The 20137-nt window shown below is 38.5% G+C and overlaps 1 protein-coding gene across 2 annotated transcripts in view; it reads left to right on the forward strand.

Annotated features, from left to right (window-relative positions):
• LOC119661231 (UDP-glucosyltransferase 2-like) overlaps nucleotides 1-18459 on the forward strand; it is a 30841-nt gene extending 12382 nt beyond the window's left edge. For both annotated transcript variants that reach the window (XM_038070460.1, XM_038070459.1), the window contains exons 2-3: nucleotides 17433-17601; nucleotides 17668-18459. In XM_038070460.1, the coding sequence (XP_037926388.1) occupies nucleotides 17433-17601; nucleotides 17668-18417 (919 nt within the window). In that variant the 3' untranslated portion in view covers nucleotides 18418-18459. The remainder of the gene's footprint in view (nucleotides 1-17432; nucleotides 17602-17667) is intronic.
• Nucleotides 18460-20137: the final 1678 nt, after the last annotated feature.

The following is a 20137-nucleotide window of genomic DNA, read 5'->3' on the forward strand; positions in this document are numbered from 1 at the left end:
GGTAGTTTCTGAGAATGGCCCCCTTAAAGAAGTGATCACTTTCAACCCCCCGCGTTCCCCACCCTTCCAACGAATGTCAAAACTAAGATCGGATTTGGAAAGTACTAATCGAGACCTTTAATTTGATACCCCACATGACTACATTTGATGAAAAAAAATTTTACACCCCCCTTTTGCATGTATGGGGACCCCCCCTTAAATTCGACGTAAAAGGATGTAATTCACTGTATGCGTGAGCGTTCACAGTTCCCACCTTTCTACCAAATTTGATGTCAATCCCTATAACCGTCTCCGAGAAAAATGCGTGTGACGGACAGACAGACAGACAGACAGACAGACGGACAGACAGACAGTAAACCGATTTTAATAAGGTTTTATGTTTACACAAAACCTTAAAAAGTTCTTTTAGTCAATTACTAAAATCATGTGTACTTCATTAGATAATCAAATGCAGAAGTTACACTTACATTTTTACGACGATCGGATGAAAACAGTTCACGTTCTACTACTCGCTCTCGTCTTTTCAAGAAAAACGGATTTTAGGTTTGAAAAAACTTTTCGAAATGATAACAATATGACACATAATTTTTTCAATTTCACTCTGCTTTCGTAGCATCATACAATTGCCCTTCCACAACCATATTTTGCTCGTATATTTTTTTTCTGCGTGGTGTAATGTTGCGCCCAGACCCTTCGCCATATTGAAAAGTGAGTATTTTGTGACTTAAATGAGGTTTTCTTCTTAGGAGTTACTTCAGAGTAACTAATTTTAAAAATATTTCTAAGTTGTTTTTATACAGCATGGCTATTTATTATAAATATAGGGATGTTTTAACCAATGAAAAAAAGGCAACAAAATTAAAAAACTCCGAACGGATGTAAAACAATAGAACACATTTAAATTAACTAAATTTAAATTAATTAAATTAACTAAATTACAAATTCCCTAATATATTGTCATTTCTGTTTACTGGTATTTTACATTCAGAAATCAGAAACAAGTCTACGAAAACAATAAATTTATTCTTTGAATAAATATAAAAAAGTCTGGATGTGCTGAGGTTATATTCAAGTTAACACATGCCTATCCCTATCCCAATAAACACACTCCTCAAGTCAGCACTTGCCTATAATTCACACCGTAAACTCAAGAAGCGCATTCCTCAATTCCCAGAGTAATTCCACCCACACACACGTCCGATCCGATTCCATACTCCAAAGACTTTAAAATTCAAACAAATTTGAATGGAGATCCTTTCCGAACTGGAATAACGTCTAGAATATCAAATTTGCTTATATCGCAACATTTATTTGAGGAACGAACTACCATACTTGAATGCACTCCTGTGCATTTCCGCTACCAGCTAACATTTTAATTAACAAGCGAAATACCATAGTAATTAGTTGCATTCAAACCGTAAATAAAAAAAGATTCAATTCTGAAATCAAAATTGTTTCATTCGAGAATCCATAACTAACATTGCTTCTGCTTCCTCCAACTAGGTCTGCCTAAATAAGGAACTCCAGACATCCCGGTTTTGCGCCGAGATCCTCCAATTCGATATCCCCAAAAGCTGACTGGCATCCTGACCTACACCATTACTCCATCTTAGGCAGGGTCTGCCTCGTCTTCTTTTTCTACCATAGGTATTGCTCTTATAGCCTTTTCGGGTGGGATCATCCTCATCCATATGGATTAAGTGACCCGCCCACCGTAACCTATTGAGCCGGATTTTATCCACTACCGGACGTTCATGGTATCACTCATAGATTTCGTTGCTTAGTTGGGCTACGGAATCATCCATCCTCATGTAGGGGGCCAAAAATTCTTCGCAGGATTCTTCTCTCGAACGCGGCCAAGAGTTCGCAATTTTTCTTGCTAAGAGGCCAAGTTTCCGACGAATATATGAGGGCTGGCAAGATCATAGTCTTGTATAGTAAGAGCTTTGACCCTCTGGTGAGACGTTTCGAGCGGAACAGTTTTGTAAGCTGAAATAGGCTCTGTTGGCTAAGAACAACCGTGCGCGGATTTTATCATCGTAGCTGTTATCGGTTGTGGTTTTAGACCCTAGATAGGAGAAATTATCAACGGTTTCAAAGTTGTATTCTTCTATTCTTATTTTTTCTGTTTGACCAGTGCGGTTTAATGTTGTCGGTTTGTTGTTTTTCGATGCTGACGTTGCCACTATATATTTTGTCTTGCCTTCATTGATGTGGAGCCTCTCTCGCCACACGTGCCGCCTGCTCGATCTGGGGTGGTTCTTCCCATGATGTCGATATCGTTAGCATAGGCCAGTAGTTGGGTGGACTTAAACAGGATCGTACCTCTTGCATTTTCCTCAGCATCACGGATCACTTTCTCGATGGCAAGGTTAAAGAAGACGCATGATAGGGCATCCCCTTGTCGTAGACCGTTGTTGACATCGAATGGTCTTGAGAGTGATCCTGCTGCCTTTATCTGGTCTCGCACATTGATCAGGGTCAACCTAGTCAGTCTTATCAATTTCGTCATCATAGGCGACTTTAAAGGCGATGAATAGATGGTACAACTGCTGTCCATATTCCAACAGTTTTCCACCGCTTGCCGCAGAGAGAAAATCTGATCTGATGCTGATTTGCCTGAAGTGAAGTCTCTTTGGTATGGGCAAATGATGTTCTGGGCGTATGGGGCTATACGGCCTAGCAAGATAGCGGCGAATATCTTATATATAGTAGTCAGCAACGTAATACCTCTACAATTGCTGCACTGTGTAATATCTCCCTTTTTATGTATGAGACAGATAATGTCTCGTTGCCAATCGTCAGGCATTGATTCGCTGTCCCATACCTTGAGCATCAATTGATGTACCACTTGGTGTAACTGGTTGCCTCCATATTTAACCAATTCGGCTGTAATTCTCTCGGCTCCTGGCGACTTACGATTTTTAAGCCGATGAATTGCACGGACTGTTTCTCCTAAACTTGGTGGTGGCAATATTTGTCTGTCGTCTTCAGTTGGCGGGACCTCCAACACGCCGATGTTCTGGTTATTCAGTAGCTCATCAAAGTACTCAACCCATCGCTCTAATATTCGGTCGGAAATCAGATTTCCCTCTTTGTCTCGGCAGGATGAGCATCGAGCTGTATAAGGCTTCATCCTGTTGACTTGTAGGTAAAACTTACGCGCATGGTGCGGTTGCTCCCTGTACTTTTCTAGTTCGCAGACTTGTTGGTTCTCCCTGGCTTCCTTTTCCCGTCTGTGAAGTCACTTCTCCGTTCGACGGAGTTCGTGATAAGTTTCTGCGCGTGCCCGCGTTTTTTGAGAATGCAACATTATTCGGTATGCGGCATTCCTTCGTTCCGTTGCTAGCTTACATTCATCGTGAGAAAATGCGCAAATCTTTAATCCGTTTTCGTTACCGGGTTCGTCGTTGCAAGATCCGTCCAGTCCGAGGCTCCTTTCGTGGCTTCGTAACATCGATTTTCCGTGTGGGGTTGTCACCACTAGCCAACCCCTGACCTGGAGGACCACTTGGTTTACTGGCTCTACTATAATATATGGTGTAGTGGCTCTTCTCCAGGAAACCTGTCCCAGTCCGTCGCATCTCTTGTAATGCTGTTACGTCAGCCTTATATTGGGACATGGTATCGGCTAGCTGCTCAACAGCATTCGGTCTATACAAGAAGCGCACGTTCCATGAGAAAATGCGCAAATCGTTAATCCGTTATCGTTACCGGGTTCGTCGTTGCAAGATCCGTCCAGTCCGAGGCTCCTTTCGTGGCTTCGTAACATCGGTTTTCCGTGTGGGGTTGTCACCCCTACCCAACCCTCGACCTGGAGGACCAGTTGGTACATTTTGTCCCGTTTTTAGGCGTGGGAGACTCGCCCTCATCCTTCTCCGTCTGCAGTTTTTCATAAAGAAAAAACTCCCAGCGATCACAACGTGGAGGTGGAAATAGGGTCTCCCAGGTTTTAGGCTCCATCGTGGGTGCGAAACGTGGATTGGCGTTTCGCCCTGGGACCTATACTACTCTTTGACCACAAATAACATGCATTTACATATGTACATATTATCTCATCTTGTTCATTAAAACGTGATAACCTCATACGAAAAATTGATCTGACGTTGTAATTACGTTTTCAACTTGCTAAAATGTCGCTCATATGTAATATTAGGTACCGAATCTATAAATATTTATGTTATGTACTTCATTATAGCGTACTCATTACTATATGCCGTTGAGATTGTGGTGATGTGCTACTGCATCAATTAAGGGGGCCATCCCGTGTGCCGGGTTGGAGAAATCGATTTTTTTTTTTTTGCATAAATTGTATCTATATATAGTGGAGAATATGTGGGCAAAGGGATTTTCCGATATTCCGAGTCCTTCAGAAATTACAGGGTAAAACAGGTAAGGAGTTTGCAACCGCGGCTAGAGTACTCGATGAGAAAGAGCATCGAATCTTTTTTTACCTGTTAGTTTTTCACCTGAGCCTTATAAATTTGAACACAGGTATAAATATAAAAAGATGAAAAACCAATCAATTGTCTAAACTAATTTACTGTTTGGAATAAAAAGGATAATCCAGTCTAGAGTGAGCACTGAAAGGCGTTCAAGTTATACTCAGTTATATTTTGTTGTAAGTATTGTGCGGTTTGTGTGTTCAGTGATTTTTTTAAATGGATCGTACGAAGGAAAATCGCTTTAACGTGCAACGTCATGCTCGCACTAAAAAATGAGTATTTCATGGAAATTCGATAGTTATCAGAGAAGAAAAAGGACTTCGCATCAACATCAGCAAACAAACTTTTAGCAAGCATGAACATGGATGTTCCAATTGCGACAAGTTTTGTATATTGTATATTGAATTTTGCTTGAGTTTTCTCCGGTATTTCTGCAAATTTCTGCAAATAATAAAATATACGTAGTAGTAAGGAAGGAATGCGTAGGACATGTCGAGAAAAGGATGGGAACGCGGCTTAGAAATGCAAAGAAGAATAACAAAGGCATTGGTGGAAAAGGGGCTGGAAGACTTACTGATAAGGACCTCACTACATTTTCTGGGCTAGCTATTCGTCGACACGCTAATTCGATAGAAGGAATGAAGCAAGAAATTTGGGAAACTTTCTTCCATAAATGTTCTACAGACGAAAATCCTCAGCATCAAAATTGACCAGCAAGCGAGGGCAGGTGGTGCAAATGGCGCAAAGCGGAAGCTAAAGGAGAACTGGATAGTTTCCACCACGAGAAAGCACCTTTGACTGAAGAAGTTCAAATAGTCATCAAACTAATCTACGAAGATTTGTCACGAGATGATCCCTTGAACAGATGTTTAGGAGCAGAGACCCAGAATAACAATGAGTCGTTAAATGCATTGATCTGGACTTTCGCTCCTAAACACCTTCATTCTGGGGCCAAGGTCGTTGAAATAGCCACGTTTCTGGCTGTAATTATTTTCAATGATGGATTCAATGGCATTCTCAAAATCCTAGTGACAATGGGATGCCAAGTTGGTCACATATGTCAGGCTTATGCCGACCGCCGTAATGAAGCGCGAATTTGGCGGACCGAACGACGATCGACTGACCTCGCTAAAAGAGCCACAATTGACACCAGAGAGCAACAATCGGCTTTATAAGACATTTTTGAAGAAACGGAGGGTGCTTTCTATGGACCAGGTATAGCAGATTAATGGTGAGCTAAAATTTTACTGTTGATAATCACATTAAAATTTTCAAATGCGTTTTTCTCGAAACCGCATCTTGAAAATCGGCTGCCACCATAGCTCAAAATCTATCCAACCAAATTTTTTGAAATTTTCACGGCTTCTTTAGTACATATTTCTACGGTCCGCAAACTAGGATAATTGCAATCGGACGGGTAGTTTTTTTTTATTCATAAAAAAAGCCGTAAAAAAACACCAAAATCCAAAAAATTAAGTTTAAAAGCCCACCAAAAATTTACCTTTTAATATTTTCTAATTATCCTAGTTTGCGGACCGTGGAATATTGTCCACATTAAAATGCCGTTTAGTTTTTTTCCGTCAGATGAACACAGCGCCCTCCAGGGTGGCAGCAGAAAAACACCTTTTTTTGGAGATGGGTGCATAAATTAACACCTATTCCGAAAATTAGCTACGAAATCAAGCTGAAAAATTTATCACATATACTAGAGATATCAATACACATATGGTGAAAAAATCACGTTTCTATCTTTACCCAGTCCTTCAAAATAATTTTTCAAAAAAAGGCAGAAAAAACGGCCTTCACACGGGATGACCCCCTTAAGCCGGTTTAATATCGTCAACTCTTCTGAGTCGACTCGCTTCTTTTGTGATATGTCCACTCACTTACATTGATGGTAGCACAACTGAGTCGACTCAAAAATGAGTTGCCCATCTGTAGTTTTGTGCATTTCTTCCGTAAGAACATTTGATACAAAACTTTTCTATTTGCCCTTAGCTACCAATGTGCATGTCAGACAACTCACTTTAATGTAATATTGACCTCTTGTGTTCTGGGTTGTAGTAAAATGAGCTACTAAAACTTTATCAGTAAAGGCTAGGTTTTCACCAAACTTGGAAGTATTATGATTTATGCCATAGCCTATATTACTACAAAATTTTATAACTCTTACATAATGTTAAGGGAGTTCCAGTCAATTTCCAAAAAAATATAGTGAAATACAATTGTCAACTTTATTTGAGCAGCTATCGGTATGAATGGTCTTCTGAGCCCTGACACCTATTTGTGGGCAGTTTCGTGTTTTTTTCAGATTTTTCGGTTGGGTAGTGTCTGAGAATGGGTTTGTGAAAGAAATTATCAATTTCAACTCTCATTTTCCCACCCTTTACAACTAATGTCAAAACCAATACCGACTCCGAAAAGTGCTAAGCGTGACCCTTAATTGATATCCCACATGACTATATTCGGTGAAAAAAATTATATACGCACCTTTCCTATCCCTGAATAGCTGTATGCATAGGCGTTCACAATTCCCACCTTCTCGCCGATTCGCATGTGAATTATTGCAAGCATTTATGTGAAAAATGAATGGAAGAGACAGACAGAAAGACAAAGGCAATATCTTTGAAATCGGGCATATCTCACCATACATCCGTCGGCGGCAGTTCGCACGAAATAAAACTATCGCAAAATGACTGGTCGAGTCAGAAAAACGCCGCTGGACAAACAGAATCATATGTGATATTCGATGATAGACCGAGCGACCATACGGGAAAGTTTGTTTCGATCTAACACAGCTTTTGAGCCGACACGGCGGTTATCGAGGATATCTCTATTGATTTGGGCATGACGATTACCCAAAGAGCCCAAATATTGTAGAGGAACAAATTTTATTTCAATGCCCGAGGTTCACAGTGCAGTAGGCTGCATTAGAAAGTAAAATCGGGGAGTATATGCTGGAATGCAAAAGGCACCCACAGTCCGAGCGCTGAAAGGCTATAGCTTCTCCCCCACCACAAACACATACGTTGAAATCGAACGGGATATAGACTGAAGTCGAAAAGGGTGATAGCCGACGTCAATAGGAGTGCAGGATAAATTCTGATGCAGCACCCCAACGTAATACTATATAGATGTACCGCAGTGAGAATGAAAAGAAAAGGAAGTGGTGGTCTGCAGGAGCAAAGGAGAGCTTTTGAAGCTTTCCACCTTTCATCGTTGGGCGCTTCGAGTATAAAGGTTTTATATCATCTTATATGAGGAACTACCTATGCCAGGTTTCCAGTTACAACTTATTTCTCAATTAATAACTAAACTCCAAGATACAAACCAGTCATAAATGCATATCAAAGCCAAATATGATGCCCCTCATAAATAATCAAACGTTGCCGCTAACGGCATACTAATGTACACATACAGTCGGCAGCAATCGTATTCGTATGAAATATTTCTTTTGAGACACTATAAAATAAAAATTGTTCTTCGCGACAGTTATAACTGAAAATGCACACCTAAATTCATTTATGTCTTAGTTATATACAGAAGATCACTTATGCTGTGAATTTTTTTTTTCCTAAATTCACCACAAACTGTACTTGACGAAAGAACAGCAATTAACAAAAATCATGATCGATACTCGACGACGCATTCGTATTCGTACGAGCAAAAAATGTCCCGTTATATCATATTTCAGCTGTTGAATTTTTGGGTATATTCTTAGAAATGATTTCTGTTCTAGAATTTTTCTAGCACTCAAAAACGTCATTGTAGTTCGAAACAAGTGTTCGAAGTGATAAAAAGTGCAGGATGGGCAGAAAAGGCAAGGAAACTTCAATAGAGACCCGTGAAATCGTTGTATCCCTACATAATCAGGGAAAATCGTTAAGCGAGATAAGTAATATCGTTGGTCGAGCTAAATCAACGATTCAGTATATAATTCAAAAGTTCAAGTCGCGTGAATATGCTGGGAAATAAGCCGAGAAATTTAGGACGAAAAAAGTTGACACCGCGAGACGAACGTTTTATTTTAAGGCAAATAAAAAAAAATACTAAGGAATGTGCTACAACGATAACCGCAAGACTCCACCAACATTTTAATAAAATAGTTTCTGTTGATACCGTCCGAAGGACACTTAAAAGGTATGGTCTCTTTAACTCTGTACCAAAAAAGAAACCGTATATCAATAAAGTAAATAGAATTAAACGGTTAGATTTCGCGAAAAGATATATTCACAAGGATTACGACTTCTGGAAACAGGTAATATTTACAGACGAAAGTAAATTTAATATCATCACCTCGAACGGAATTGGAAAAATTTGGCGAGAGAAGAATTCAAGCTTGCATCCGAAGAACCTAATACCCACCGTAAAGCATGGCGGAGGATCTGTTATGGTGTGGGGGTGTTTTTCTGCAGCAGGAACGGGCAATTTGCATTTCATTGATGGAATAATGGATGCTGCCAAATATGTGAATATCTTAAAATGTAATTTAAACCCAAGCGCGGAAAAATTACGAATACAAGATAACTTTATTTTTTATCAAGATAACGATCCGAAACACACGGCTTTCAATTCGCGTTTATGGTTACTTTATAATTGCCCTAAAGTATTACAGACACCCCCCCAATCACCGGACATTAATCCGATAGAACATTTGTGGTCGGAAATTAAAAGAGGGTTAAAAAAATATAATATAAAAAACGCGGCAGACTTGAAAGATGCAATCGGAAAAGAATGGAGTGCAATATCCCCTCTATTTACAGAAAAATTGGTGAGGTCGATGCCAAATCGATTAAAACATGTTATTAAAAACAAAGGCTACCCGACTAAATACTAAATGCTTAATTTTCTCGTTGTTTTTTCTCGAAATTCATAACGTACGAATACGAATGCGTCGTTTAGTTATACGACAGTTTAACTGAATACTTAATTTTTGGATTTTATTTTATTGTTGAGTAATTGAATTTGAATATTATTTTGTAAATTTAATTGGATTTAGATATTGTATTTAAATAAAATTTACGCAATGTAAAAATAATGTTTAAAATTCTTTATTTTTTCATGATTACTTAATTTTTTCCCTCAATACTCACGGTGTACGAATACGGATGCTGGCCTCTGTATATATCATATTTACGCATCCGAATTGATCTAACACGTCTTCACGCATTTCCACTTTACTCGCGTGCAAAAGCATTCATACCAGTACTTGAAGTAAATACCGTTGGCGCCAACACACTTGTCCATCATATTGGACACGCAAACTTTATTGGCACATACATATGGCTGCTCCAAAGTAATGCATACTGATACAAAAATAAATAAAGAAAAAGCTAAAGAAGAAAACTAAAATATTCCAGTGGACCCCACCGGTCATATAAGTTCACTTTATGTCATGATGACGTCTCACGCGTCTTAGAGCGGAATAAATTTACGTGAAATGCCAAGTTTTGACCTTCCTATAACTTGGTTAATAATAGTTGGATTTTTGATTCAAACCTCACAAAGTTTTGCATCAAATTATCCCGTATACAAGTGCCAAATTTTTAACTTCGAGGAAGAACTTACAGGGTTCTGTTAAATTTCTAAAATATAGAATTACACTATTATTAACTTTATGTGCGTTTGTGCGGATATCGGAACGGGATGGTTTATGAATTTTTTCGGCTGAATAGGCTCTGAGAACGAGACCACATTTTAAACCCTTACTTACTTCTGATTGTTATTGTATAGCTTCATAGTTACCCGTGACTGATGTTTAAATATAACGATGGTTGTGTCGATAACATACTTAAATTAAACGTAGTTTTTGAGAAAGCAATTCATGACACCGATATCTGAGCGCTTTGGATATAGAGACGTTCAACTTATTTGAGGAACTCTCCACGGATTGCATGTTTTCCATTCGTAAATAGCCCTTCATTATTTGCGAAACTCCATACATACGTACACACTTATCAAAGGCATCGATTTTGTGTTGAAATAAGATCAGTTTCGAAACATATTAATTGAACCCTTTCATTTGATACTCCACTTGACCATATTCTGGCAAAGGATTGTATACCCTCCTTTCACATGTATCCCCACACAACTCACCACTATATATAAAAAGACTCACAAATCTCACCCTTTCACCAAATTTCGTGACAATTAGTTCAGCCGTTTTCGAGTAAATCGGGCGTGACAAAAAGACAAACAGACATTGGATCGATTTTAATAAGGTTTTCTTTCACACAAAACCTTAAACAAGTCGGGAAACCGGAAGCTGGACGCTTCAGTTATGAAAGGTTTTGTGCATTTCTTAGTGCGTAGCACGTAATATATGCATATACAATATTATGTGAGAATATCCACTTTCGGATGATATTGACATTTATAGCCTTGAATTTGCAAAGAAGCGACAACTTTGACGTATTTATAATACGGTTCCTAGGCTCCGAAATACCTTCCATACCGATATCTGCTCAAATAAATTTAATAATAGTATATTACTTTAATTTTTAGTAATTGGCTGCAAAATTCCCATTAAGTTCCTTCTATCACTATACAATTTTACGACAATATAGGGTATAATATATAGCATGATCTTATGAAGTTCGGTGGAAATCGCACTATTACTAATAAAATTATAATAGATCAAACTTGTCGCTTCTTTGCAAATTCAAGACTGAAAATTGATATTCTCACATAATATTGCATATATTACGTGCTACGTACTAATGGGGCGAATGTACACTTAAATGTCTTTATAAAAGAAATACACAAAACCGTGCAGTTTCCGGTTTTCCGACTTGTTTATTTATATGGTACTGGTTTGCTAGCTACATCACTATATGTGAACGAAAACAGGAAGACGCTATTCAAAGTCTCGCTTGGATTGCATCTATTGTTGCTTCAGCTACTTTGCTGAATCCTCTAATGCGTTTTGCAATGAAAATAATTTCGATAAATGCAACAGAATCGAGCCCACATCTTTACATTTGTGGCCCAGTTCGAAAAGTTGTCTACGTGATATCAGGCCTCAGTTGCTAAAGAACCATATATGTGAATCAGTGAATATAAGAGGTTCCCTTTGTAATATGTGAATCGGCATATAATTTTATAGTTTCAACATAAAAATTACTGCGGCAGGTTTTAGTAGTTACATTCACGCTAGAACGAAAAACTAACAAATTAGGTCCTTACAAAACTAACATCACGACATGATATCCAAATGAATTTTACATTTAAAATATGAAAATCTTCAAATATATGGCAAATATATTTCCTCTTGGAAAAAAAGTTGAGGAGGCTAAGTGTACCGGAATTCAATACACAAACTATGACTATGTTGGATTTGTAGTTACATACGGATAGAAAAATGTGCGTTGAAGTTTCTTACATAAGATGAACACAAAACCTTTATATCCGAAGCGCGAGCTTCCGGTATCCCGACTAGTTTAAGATGTATCATTTCTTGGGGAGCGCATTTTCTTTTGTAACTCCCTTATTTGAAGAATAAATGGATGCATCCGATACGATATGGACATGTGGAATTCGTGAAGTGGAAGAGTCGAGAAATAAATGAAAAGGAAGGCTCTCACACCATGCTTTTCCTGTCTAAACATCACTGTGACCAATGCCAGAAATGTAAACACGTTCAGAAGCGGTGAACATACATTCGTAAGTAACTTGCTGGTCACACATTTACAATGGGTTTTGATGAAGATACATTGTTTTGCTCGGAAATGTTGAAACAATTGCAGATAAGGCTTCGCAGTTGGCCCAATAAACATATCCACCGTCTGATGCGTTATCTTCCTTTATGTAGTCTGTAAAAATGTAAAGTGTCAATCACAGAAATAAGATTTGAAGGATTCCGTTGACTATATAATGGCAAAAAGCTCTTTCTCAATCTTAGAATAGTCAGTTTGTGATTTATTGAGAGTTCGACCTCGAAGGTTATATGTAGGTTTGTGACAAAACTGCTCGAATAGCAAATTAGAAAAGTTTGCAATTGAGGTTTATAGCTTGAAAAAGTCTGGGTGAATCAAAATCAAATCATTAATCATCTAACTTTTTGGCCGTTTGAAAGATTCTTTATAATCTGAAGCAGTAACAATGTCTTTAATATGTGTTTCTCTTATTCAGTCCTCGTGTGGATATATAGGGCATTAACATAATTTCAGGTTTCAGTGAGATTGTGCCTCAACTTCACTATCATCGGCCTAATGCTGTGCAAGTGGTAAGCTTACAGTAGTGGGATTGCACGAATTAAAAATAAACGTCCAAGATGACCGGGATTCGAACCCACAGTGATAAGATGTTGACGTGCAACCATCTCGACTATCGCACTTGTCAACCTGTAATGCCATCGATCGTAGTTACCTGAAGCGCGCCTCTAGTCTGAAGGACTTCCTCTGCTATTTTACGTCACCGGCCATCGTGGGAGATTGGGTTTCACTGAATGATATCAGCAACACACTTGTTGCCCCTCCTTAATGTGTGATGTGGCAGTGGATACCACTTCTGCCTCGTGACCACACAGCCCATACGTGACCGGCCTATACGTCGACCAAGTGCTTCGTTTGAAACAGCGTCACCCCAGCATACTCCGATTTCAGACACATTGATGGTAACTCTACATGTTTAACTCCCATATAGCAACGCAAAAATTTTGGTGTTGAAATAACTGTATTTCTTAATTTTCGACAAGGCAGCGAAAGTGGATCTAGCACTGTTGGTGCATCGAGCAACATCTAGTTCGATGCTATCTTCGGCAGAAGTCATTTTCACGTAAGAATACAAACTGATCGACGCCTTCGATTCTGTGCTTATTAATGCAAGTAGGGAGAGTCCGTTGACCAGTCACACTGAGAACTGTATTAGCTTCTCTTTCAAAATCCAGAGCCATTTCACCATCATCAGCATAGTCGTGGTGTTTGAGAAATAATCCCATAGTCTATTCAACTTCTCCGCGGCCTTCGCTGGCAATATCCGACGAACTGCGGACTCCACTTTAGACCTTTGAAATTCTCTTTACCTCAGCGCAGCACGTGACATCTTCTACCATCATATATTGCTCTGACGTAGCAATTAGCTTCTCCCGAACGTCCCTTCTGCATAGTGCACTCCAGAGATACTCCCTGTTCACAATACTGCAACCTATCTCGAAATATGAATAAGCAGGTGAAGTGAAGGTCTAAACTCCGCATTTTGGAACAAATGATTCGTAGGTTGTCGATGTGGTGAATGCAGGAGGATCCGGAGCGGAACAAAAAAACCAAGCGATCATGATGTTCTTTGATCCATTCCAGGATTATTTTAACTATTATCTTTGCAACGGCAGGCAGCACACAAATACCCTCCACTTGCCATACTTGGGATGGGTACCTTTTTTCACTTTCTGGGAAAGGTTTCGGATTTCCAAGATATCCGTGCCAATGGAAGTAGCAGAGTGGACAGCAACTGCAGATTCAGCGATAAATACCTCTACTGGAAGAGTGCCATGCTCAGCGGCTTTACTCAGTTTGAGTGTATTGATGACTAAAATGATCTCTCACCCGATTTGAAGAACAGCCCATATCTGCATGTACCAGTCATTTCGTCCACAAGAGCAGGAACTTCACCGGATGTTATACGGCCAAGCACCGTGGTGATGTTTTCCTTCCACCTCACCAGTTGCTCGTCATCCTGGATAAGACCGTTCCTCACAGGAGTCACGTCCAGCTGTATGGGTAATACAAGCGGTCGATATTAAACTTGGGGGGGGGGGGGCTGTGGCTCTCCAACCCTGCGAGAAATGGTGAACGCAACACACAACCGAAAGTAAGCGACTGTCGAGTGGTGACCCTCTCGAGAAAACTCTTAAATCTACTGCCGATCGAAAAGTGGTCAATCTGATTGCTCGACCAACATCTGTCAGGTGAGACCCAACTGGTCTCGCAGGTTATGTTCCCAACAACATGCCACCAATCACGAGTCAGTGGAATCTGCGGAAATCTACAAAGCTCCCACCAATATTTTTACGGTCCCCAGAAATAAGGAAAACTATGTTTAGAATGTAAGTTACTTTCAAAATAAAAAAACCATTTCAATCATTGCTCAAACCAAGTTAATAAAAGTGTATTACAGTCGAACCTGGATATAAGGAACTTGGATATAAGGAAAACTTCTTTAAATGGAACATTTTTTCGTGCACCTTCAATTTTCAAAGAAAAAATAACATTTTTCAATTTTTCGAACTTCTATATATGGAATAGAAAACCTCTTTATAAGGAATTCATTTTTTTTCCGGAGCCTCTATAAATGGAAATTTTTATGTTATTCAGTTGTCATGACCTCTATATATGGAATTTTCCCCTGAACGACAAAAAGGGAAGGTCTTTTTTTTTCTTAGAATCGTGCAATTTTCTATTGTGACACGTTTTGAAATTTTTTGTTTATTCAAAGTTTAATTTGAAACTCGGTGATAGTGGTGACGATTCTTTCACTTGCAAATTAAACCTTTTACTGTTCCTTTGCCGCTATAACTTTTGTTTCTTTTAATAATAAAAGGCTGTCATGTCCGAAAACAAGAGAAAAAATTTAAGTTTAAGTGAGAAATTGAAATTGATAAAGGAGTTTGAAAACGGAAAAACTCGGAATGCAATATCCGCGGAATATTTCGTGCCGCTGTCGACATTGTGTCGTATTTTAAAAGAAAGCGACAAAATCAAACAAGAGTGTTCTGAAGGACATGGCAAAATAAAAAGAAATCGTAATTCGGAATATCCGAATCTGGAACAGTGTTTAGTGGAGTGGTTGAAACAGTGCCAAAGCAAGAATGTACCTGTAAATGGACCGATTTTGAAAGAAAAAGCTGAAGAATTTGCTAGGAAGTTGACGATTGGAGGTTTTTGCGCCAGCAACGGTTGGTTGGATGGCTTTAAAAAAAGAAATGATCTTATTTTTAAAAAAATTTCTGGTGAAAGTGGTGCTGTAGACATCAACGCATGTAGCCAGTGGATAAACGATCTTCCCGCTTTGCTGGGAGATTATTCTCCTAACGACATTTTCAATGCAGACGAAACAGGGCTCTTTTTTAAATGCTTGCCAGATAAGACCTTTACCTTTAAGGGAATTTCGTGTCATGGTGGGAAGTACAGCAAGGAACGTGTCACTATTCTTTTATGTGCGAACATGACTGGCACTGAGAAATTACCCGTTTTTCTTATCGGCAAGTCAAGGAAACCCAGATGTTTTGCAGGTGAGTAAAAGATTCTTCGTTCGCTGTTACTGTATAAATGACATTAACAGAATAAAGGTTATGAGTCGATAGTTAAAATACTATAGATTTTTTTCTGTTTTAGGCGTGATAACTCTTCCTGTTGAATACAAAAACAATAGCAAAGCATGGATGACTGCAGCACTTTTTTCGGAATGGCTTAAGAAAATCGATATTCAGATGCGCCTCGAAAATAGGAAAATTTTACTTTTTATCGATAATTGTACTGCCCATTACAGCTCAGATGAACTACAACACATAAAAGTTGTCTACCTACCTCCAAACTCCACCAGCAAGCTGCAGCCCCTAGATCAGGGAGTGATTCAAAATTTTAAAATTAATTATCGTCGGGAGGTTGTTCGCCATATTTTAACAAATCTCGAAAGCAACGGTAGCTTGGAAATAAACGTTCTCATCGCAATGAGATTTGTGAAAAAAGCATGGTTATCTGTAACCCAGACCACTATAGCTAACTGTTTTAGGAAAGCAGGGTTCAGGATAAATGGTTTACAAGAGCCCCAATATTCCGAATGGGACTCTTCACATGAGGAGTTACGGCCTTCATTCCAAGAGTGGTCTGAATTAACTTCCAATGCCGGTGAGAGGGTACCTAGCTTCGAAGATTATGTAAACGTCGATGAAAATATCGAGGTTACAGGAGAGCAAACAGTCGACGACATTGTGAGCACCCTCCAAATGTGTGACACCAATGAAAACGATAGTGATGAAGATCACGGCGATACTCTTGAAATAAAACTTGTAAAGAAGAGGGAAGCGTTAGAGGCACTGCATACTTTAACAAAATTTTTTGAACAGCGTGAAACCGAACCAAAGATATTCGAAAATATTATCGCTCTTGAAAGAAACGTTGAAAATGTGGTCACTGATAAACAAACAAAAATATTTGATTTTTTCAAAACTTAATATCTATGAGATAGACACTCATTCCATTTATGTATTCGACTGATTACAGTGACGACTTATGAAATAAAGAATCTTTGATATTGATATACTCTTTTTAATTTTATTTATCATGCGGATTATTTATTTGTATTTAAATGAAAACTCAAAGTTGCTGTAATACTAAATACACCAGGTGATTTTAAAAACCTGGATAAAAGGAATTTTTTGCTGAAAGCCTCTGTATAAGGAAAACTGGATAAATGGAAAACTTGTTTATAAGGAATTTAAGTGAGTTTCCCTTGCAATTCCTTATATCCAGGTTCGACTGTATTATAATTTCGAAATTTTCTTGAAAAAATATCTTAAAATCAACGCAAAATTACAAAAATCAAGAAGTTTGAAAAATTTCCTACTATTAGTAACAAGAAGCAAACGATCTGTAGAATATGCCCAGCCTTATAAAAGTGAATAGTAACATATACTTGATGCATACAGCGTTCTTCTATAATCCTCCTTTTACGTAATATTCTGGCTTGTTTTTTCGTAAATATCCAAACAAAATGAACTGGAAAGGCGACCGATGAGCATCCAGGATAAATGTGAGATTATTAGCCTATTTATGACTCCCATATGAACGAATTTAATAATATTGGTCAAATCTCCGGGCATATACGTTTAACCCCAACTTTTTACTGACAGCATTTTCAGTTTTATATATAATATAATATATAATAAAACAATATAGCCAAGTACAGACTACTCATATTTTTAATATGTTATCATAAAAAACTGCACACACATTAACCATTTAACTTAACTACTTACGATTTCCTTCCCAGATATAATTTCCCACCGGATAAATATCCGTCTTATGAAGATATGAAAAAGAACGTTTCACTGCTTTTCGTAAATACTTACTTGAGCCAAGGATACATTCAACCCAATGTACCAACCATCATACAAATCGGAGGAATCCAAATAAAGCCAAAACCGGATCCACTACCGCAGGTAAAACCAATTTGCATGGACAATAGTAAAGACTTGACATTATTTCGCTTTACGATTTCATTTCAGGACATCAAAGAATTCATAGATAGCGCAGCAGAAACGGGTGTCATTTATTTCTGCTTAGGATCAAATATTGGTGCCGACTTCCTAACTCCTGATTTTATCAATATAATATTTAAGGTACTCTCTGGTGTCAAACAGAATGTAATTTGGAAATGGGACAAGGACGAACTTCCAGGAGAATCTCCTAACATTCTTTATAAAAAATGGCTTCCGCAGGACGATATTCTTGCTCATCCAAATCTTAAGCTTTTTATTACTCATGCTGGTGGTGGAGGAGTTGCAGAAGCCCAATATCATGGTGTTCCAATGGTGGCAATTCCCTTTTTCGCCGATCAATTCTCTAATGCAAATAAATTACAAAAAGCCGGTCATGGTATAGTCGTGGACAAAGGGACTCTGACGGAGGACCTGTTCCGTAAAGCTGTTCTCGAAGTTTTGGAAAATACTACGTATACAGATAGTGTAAAGACATTTTCCAGAATATTTAGAGATCGACCTTTGAGTGCGAGGGATACTGCTGCTTATTGGATGGAATATGTTTTGAGGCATAAAGGAGCAAAGCATCTCCAGAGCCCGGCAATTCACATGAATGCCATACAATACTATGGACTTGATGTTATTGCTTTCCTCATTGGTGTTGCATATGTAGTCTGCAAAGTAATTAAATTTATTTGGTCGATGACTATAGGGGCGCTATGCAGGAGAATTTGTAAGAGTAAAAAGAATACTAGTTCTAAGAAAAAAAATCAGTAATATTGAACTCTTGATGTTAAGGTGCGAAATTCTAGGAATAAATATTTTTTATAATTTCTGTTTTAATTCCAATCACAAAATCAAGGAACTGCCTCCACGCTCACAGAGGACTCCGCCTTTCTTCGGTGAGCTCTTTGCTGATCCCTAGTTGCGTAAAATTTGTTTGATTTCGCTTGACTCAATCTCCTAGTGCTCCAGGATTTGTTGGAAAAATGTCATTCATAAAGTGTCTCGGTTCCCACAAAAAAAAAATATTTGAACAGCGTTTATTGTTTTGTTGTATATAATTGGCCTAACAGTAGCTCGCTGGCACATCTGGTAGATATATGAACGGTGCAGTCTAGGACGCCTAGTTGGTTTGCATGCAAGATTGCTTATTGTGGGCGGCCGGCAAAGGAGAGAGAACTGGAAGTTGATGAGCACCTGGTGTCAAAAACCGCTGCGAAACAAAGTAGAATTCCTATTACAGGTGCGCAGAATGAATAAGGTACAGCTTTACTGTAATAGTACCAAACACCATCGGCACAGCAATAATAAATTAGATACAAATTTTGGAGAAAGTAATATACGTCAAATTAAATTCAAAGCCAATAAATATCAACATTCGACAGCAGATTGCAGTAAAATGGAGTTGAACACTTTTACAACGAGTTAAGTGCCACTTTTAGACAGCTTGAACATAATGAAATGACAGTTCTAATAAGTAATATTAATGTTAAGTTTAGAGAAGATAACGATTCATGAACAGTAGGAAAACTTGCTCTTTAACTGGACAGGGCGACAGATTGGGCAAGTTTTGTCTTGAAAACCTACATGGAAGTCTCAGGGACACAATACGAAATTAAATCAATCCAGGAATTATTGAAAATCAGAATAGGACACAAAGATATCAAAATAAATGGTCTAAAAACCACAAACTTTAAGATTCCCTTGAAAAATAAAAAAAATAAAAAACTTAGGAAAGCAAATTGGTAATGTTCTACACCAATAAAAAATATATCGGCACTGACCAAGATATTGAAGGGATTCTGGCCAATACCAAGTCGACTATTACTGTTAAAAATACAAAACAAGTTGGAAGCTCAGCGCTTCATGAAGGAAAAGGAGGAAAAGGGACTAAGCAGTTAATTTTCAAAACATAATATATATCGCAGGGGGGATTAGTTTGAGGCCTATTATAGATACCATTTGTATGGACCAGCATATTTTTTTTCAGATTTTTCGAGTGGGTAGTTTCTGGCACTTTCTTAGCGTAATTGATTCTTTCGGACCCCTCTATTTCTCTCCTTAGCAACCAATATCAAAACAATGCAATTCATTGCATGCAAGGGGGTCCACAGTTCCAAGCTTTTGTGACAATCTGTCTAACGGTTTCTGAGAAAAATGCCTCTAACAGGCAGACAGTGTATCCTAGATTACTGCGGGAGATATTTTCGGCATTGTTTCCCTAATATTCGGAAACTACCTTGCCAACGATACCAATGCGCGCTGGAGACATCCCTCCGCAGTGAAATTGTTAGGACCACCGCAGCCCCCTGTATTGATCAAATTCCCAATAAAGCGCTGAAACTAACAATCAAAATGGCACCAAGCATATTCGCGCAGTAATTCATAGATTGCCTAAAAGAAGGGTCTTTCCCCCGCAGGGAGGAAAATCCGAAAGCTTGTATAGATCGTGAAGTTAGGTAGGCCGATAGGTCAACCAATATCCTCAAGTTTG

The sequence above is a fragment of the Hermetia illucens genome, chromosome 1 (assembly GCF_905115235.1).
Source record: "Hermetia illucens chromosome 1, iHerIll2.2.curated.20191125, whole genome shotgun sequence".
In the NCBI taxonomy this organism is placed as follows: Eukaryota; Metazoa; Arthropoda; class Insecta; order Diptera; family Stratiomyidae; genus Hermetia; species Hermetia illucens.